The sequence below is a fragment of the Populus trichocarpa genome, chromosome 18 (genome assembly GCF_000002775.5).
Source record: "Populus trichocarpa isolate Nisqually-1 chromosome 18, P.trichocarpa_v4.1, whole genome shotgun sequence".
NCBI lineage: Eukaryota > Viridiplantae > Streptophyta > Magnoliopsida > Malpighiales > Salicaceae > Populus > Populus trichocarpa.
Window position 1 is genome coordinate 2,520,001 of NC_037302.2, and position 4,698 is coordinate 2,524,698.

The 4,698-nt window shown below is 38.4% G+C and overlaps 1 protein-coding gene across 6 annotated transcripts in view; it reads left to right on the forward strand.

The window, feature by feature from the left end:
• LOC18107497 (transcriptional corepressor LEUNIG) overlaps nt 1–3,435 on the forward strand; it is a 66,869-nt gene extending 63,434 nt beyond the window's left edge. For all 6 annotated transcript variants that reach the window (XM_052449136.1, XM_052449137.1, XM_024590241.2 and 3 more), the window contains 7 exons: nt 1–53; nt 366–475; nt 799–948; nt 1,264–1,419; nt 1,523–1,639; nt 2,398–2,604; nt 3,045–3,435. The exon at nt 1–53 is cut by the window's left edge. In XM_052449136.1, coding sequence (XP_052305096.1) covers nt 1–53; nt 366–475; nt 799–948; nt 1,264–1,419; nt 1,523–1,639; nt 2,398–2,604; nt 3,045–3,188 — 937 coding nt within the window. In that variant the 3' untranslated portion in view covers nt 3,189–3,435. The remainder of the gene's footprint in view (nt 54–365; nt 476–798; nt 949–1,263; nt 1,420–1,522; nt 1,640–2,397; nt 2,605–3,044) is intronic.
• The last annotated feature ends 1,263 nt before the right edge of the window (nt 3,436–4,698 follow it).

Here is a 4,698-nt window from a genome sequence, read left to right on the forward strand (position 1 = left end):
CCCTGATGATAATGACCCTAGAGATGTGGTTCCTCGTATGGATGTGAGCAAAGGTGTTTAAATGAAGGCCTGATTTTTCCTTAGATAAGATTTTCTCGAACTTCGGTTCCTGAATCTTGTTGTCTTGTTGTCAACATTGTGTAGATACATTTCTGAAATATGATGCAATAATGTATGTAGCAGATTGTTTATAGATATTTGAACTATCACTGGTTATCGTTAATGATATGCCTCTTTATGTTTCTTTGTTTTTTCTTGGATTGACAAGTACATGTAAAATGTAATGACATGCCAAACATGTTATAAAAATTGTCTTTTTATGAAATATGATTTACTCTGAGTGTAGAATTTGCATGTGACTTCAGGATTCACATTTACTGAAGTAAATTCTGTTAGAGCAAGTGCAAGTAAAGTAGTCTGTTGCCATTTCTCATCAGACGGGAAATTGCTTGCTAGTGGCGGCCATGATAAAAGGGTAAGTCTCAAAATATCTGGCATTATAATCCTAATTCTGGGTAAATTAAACCTTTTGGAAGGTCTCTTATAAAAAATATCTATAAAACAAAAACCTTTTTGAAGGCTGAGAACTAAAAATCTATGGAAAAATTTGATGCCTCATTTGTTGTCAAGCAAATGTCTTGAATGCTCGCTTGAAATTCTGATGTGCCTGCCAAAAATGTGGAATTCAATACCTTGTGTATTATAGACTAGAGAAACAGGAAAATGGGCATTCTTTTGGCTGTTTTATACCGACCCAAAATACAATGTTAATTGTTTGTCTGATGGTTTATGATACAGGCTGTATTGTGGTACACAGATAATTTAAAGCTAAAAGCTACCCTTGAAGAACATACATCTCTGATTACTGACGTCCGTTTCAGCCCAAGCATGCCACGTCTTGCAACATCATCATCTGACAAAACTGTTAGGGTTTGGGATGCTGACAATGTTAGTATGATATTCTTTCTTAATGACTCACAGTTCTTTGCAGCAAATTCTTATTTGTCTTTTTTTCATGGAGAGTGTTTTAGTTCTGAGCAACTTCCTTTGCAATGTGAATGTAAATAAACAGATGTCTTCTCTCATAAAGATTTGTGTGAATAAGTAATTTTCATATTGGTGGATCCATAGTATGCTAATTCATTTCCTCTGTGAAATGGCAATAAGATCTTTTTCTCAAATTGAGGATGTGACTTTGTTGAATCCTTATGCTGCTGCACCATCATATATATCTTTTTATAAACTTAACAACGGTTTTTGCAGCCTAATTTCTCACTCCGCACTTTTACTGGACATTCTTCCAATGTAATGTCACTAGACTTCCACCCAACTAAAGATGATCTTATATGCTCTTGTGATGGGGTTGGTGAAATAAGATACTGGAGTATTACCAATGGTAGCTGTACAAGAGTATTCAAGGTAGATCTTGTAGGCCAGTTTACGATATCCGAGATTTAGTGGATTTGTTTTGGTGGTTTTTTTAGTTCTCTGGTTTGTGATGAATGATAGTTGTTTAAATTAGGGTGATATGGCCCGGATGAGATTTCAACCCCGTGCAGGGAAGTATCTTGCTGCTGCTGCTGAGAATGTTGTGTCTATACTGGATGTTGAGACACAAGCTTGTCGGCATTCGTTACAGGTTAGTTTGATGTTTCCTTTAACTATGTGGCCCGAACCTGGATCTGACGCCAGTTTTTTTGTATATGACCTTTTTTGGGTATTTATACAGCTGTTAATATGAATGCTAACTCGAATTCTAAAAACATGATTGAGCATAGAACACCACAGTTGGCTTCCAAAATTAATGCACTAGTATTCTTTCATATTTGACATTTGATGTGAATAGCATTTTAAAATATATCTACGCACCCTCCTATTTTGCATTGCATTCAAAATTTTGAAAACACTACAAACCAAGATTCACAGAAGGTTGAAGTAATATTTAACTGTATTGTTTTGGCGTTCATAAATATAGGTGCCAACTGGAGTCAATCTTGTGTGCACACCAATATAGTTTATTTACTGTTGTCATAATGCAGATTTAGTTGCCTGTCAGTCATGGTGACATAAGTGGCATGTTTTTCTTGGGTAATTGTTTTGGTTTTCATAAATATAGGCGCCTTCTGGAGTCAATCTTGTGGACTCACTGACATAGTTTATTTGCTGTAGTCATTTTGCAGATTTAGTTGCCTGTCAGTCATGGTGACAGAAGTGGCATACTTTTCTTGTGTAACATGCATGTTTATTGTTCTTGGTGATATTCATATTTTAATTTGCCTTCATATTTGGCTTAAACTGTTCCAGATTCTGTGTCTGCTGAGCTCATGAATATTTTGTGCCTCCCATTTTTCCGTTCTCCATGCGTTGTAGCTGACCTTTTGATCTTTCTAACTGCAGGGTCATACTAAAGCAATCCATTCTGTTTGTTGGGATCCTTCTGGTGAGTATCTAGCGTCTGTCAGTGAGGACTCTGTCAGAGTCTGGACGCTTGGATCAGGAAGTGAGGGTGAATGTGTTCATGAGTTGAGTTGTAATGGCAACGAATTCCACTCCTGTGTTTTTCACCCTACATTCCCTTCATTGCTCGTCATTGGCTGTTACCAGGCAAGTAATTTCTGCTTTGTCCTTTCTACTTTGCAATTACAGTTGTACAATAACGATACCAATAAAAATTTTATGGGGGTGTTCTCCACAAACGGTACTTCACCACCACTTTATGGGGTGTTCTCCACCCTGAAGATTGTTCATGTTGGATCCAAGTCAAAAGTCACATCAGATTTTAAACTATGAAAACAATTTCTTAATATTTGGTGGGCAAATTTTTTTGGAAGTCCGGGAAAAATTCTAATGTCTTTTGTATATTTTCATTCCCATCTTCACTCTGATGCTGCCTTTTCTTGCCATGTTTGTCTTGCCCCACTCTTGTTTTCCTTCGTTGAGTTGGGAGGGGCCATTCACACTTGGTTCTATTCATATCTTTTTTCAGTACCTGCACTATATTTTGTTTTGGGTTCTCTGATATGCATCTGTTGCATTTACTGCAGTCTTTGGAGCTTTGGAACATGAGTGAGAACAAGACAATGACTCTGGCAGCCCATGATGGTCAAATTGCTGCATTGGCTGTATCAACTGTTACAGGGATGCTTGCATCTGCTAGTCATGATAAGTTTGTCAAACTGTGGAAATGATATATGATTGTTTCTCGGTGTTGTTCAAGTGCTTGTAGCTTGTTTATTTTGGTTGCTCGATCTCCCCATTTTGTGTTCTATTTAAATATCAGGTCACTATAACCCCAGAGACCAAACCTTATATGTTGTTGTATCGGTTACATGGCCACTTGTGTAACTGCAAAAAAGTCAATGGTCAAGCGTCCTAGACTCTCATTTGTACTCTACTAGGAAGTAAATGGTTCTTGTTCATAGTTTTCCGGTGCCATATCTTCTGGTTCAAACTTGCATCCTCAGGACCTTTTCCAGTTCATTTCTACTACACTTTGTAAAAGCGTAATTCTCTTCCTTGATAAACTGCTTCATGCCCTGTTCATGTTTCTCTGATTTCCACATTTTATGTTTGATTTGATAACGGGCGAAATGTGAGGGAGATTTCAATGTTCAAATTTTGCATGAGCGTCCAAATCATTCGTCGCCAAAACCACAGCAATCAACTGGTTAGTTGACTGAAATGTCTCAATGTGTCTAAACGAGGGCCCGATGCTGAAATCCACACTTTGTCCATGAGGATAGGGAGAGTGAGAGGTGGGGAATGTTTGCGTTGTATTTTGGTGCGCTAGACCTCGAAAGTGGGGACCAAAAGCGAACATTCAGCTTTAGGAGCAGAGGGCACGGGTAGTGCAGTGTATGCATTCACTCCTGGGGTGCAGGGCCTTTGAATCTCATCATTAAGCAGAAAAATCTTGTAATCCATTATTGAGTCAAAAGTCATCTCCTCCCAGGACTAGTTGCTATCAACAACCAGCATCCTGACTATATATATATATATATATCTACACACACACACAATATGGCTTGATGTGGTTTGGCTAGTGGAAACAATAAGAAAGCCCATAGACATAATTTTGAAGATTGTTTCTAACTAAATTCGTAGAATTGTGTCATTGCTCCCCCCATCATCGCGTTACCTGCTGTGCAGGCGTTCAACGACATCGGTCCCAACTATAACTTCTTTAAAATGGTCCGGGGCTAAATTTTCTCTTGTTTTAACATGCTTCTGCATGTCGAGGCCATGTCTTTTCCAGTCACGTCCCTTTCGTAGTCTCCTCTTGAATTTGAACCGGAGGTAATAACATTAATAATACGAAACAAATCTTCTTGTCATCCGACCAAGCCTTCGAGGGTAAATGGAGAGCAGTAATGGATGTGCCAAGACAATTCCATTGCTAAGTACACTTCTTACTGTTCTGCTTCGCGACGATGTACAGGTAATCACAGTGACAATACCGGAGGAACTAGGTCAGAACAAACTCAAGTTTGTGTTTATGCAAAGATTACTTGTATGATATGATCACTGACAAGAACAGAGTCCACCTTTGACCTTGCATGGATAAAATCTTAACAAACTCAATCCAGGTGACAAGAAAAAAAGGTGGCTTTTCTTATCTTCCTATTGCGTCAAGATGCAAGGAAACCTCGTTGTCGATCGAAATGAAAAAAGACCCAAGGAGTATTAATGGCTGCAAGT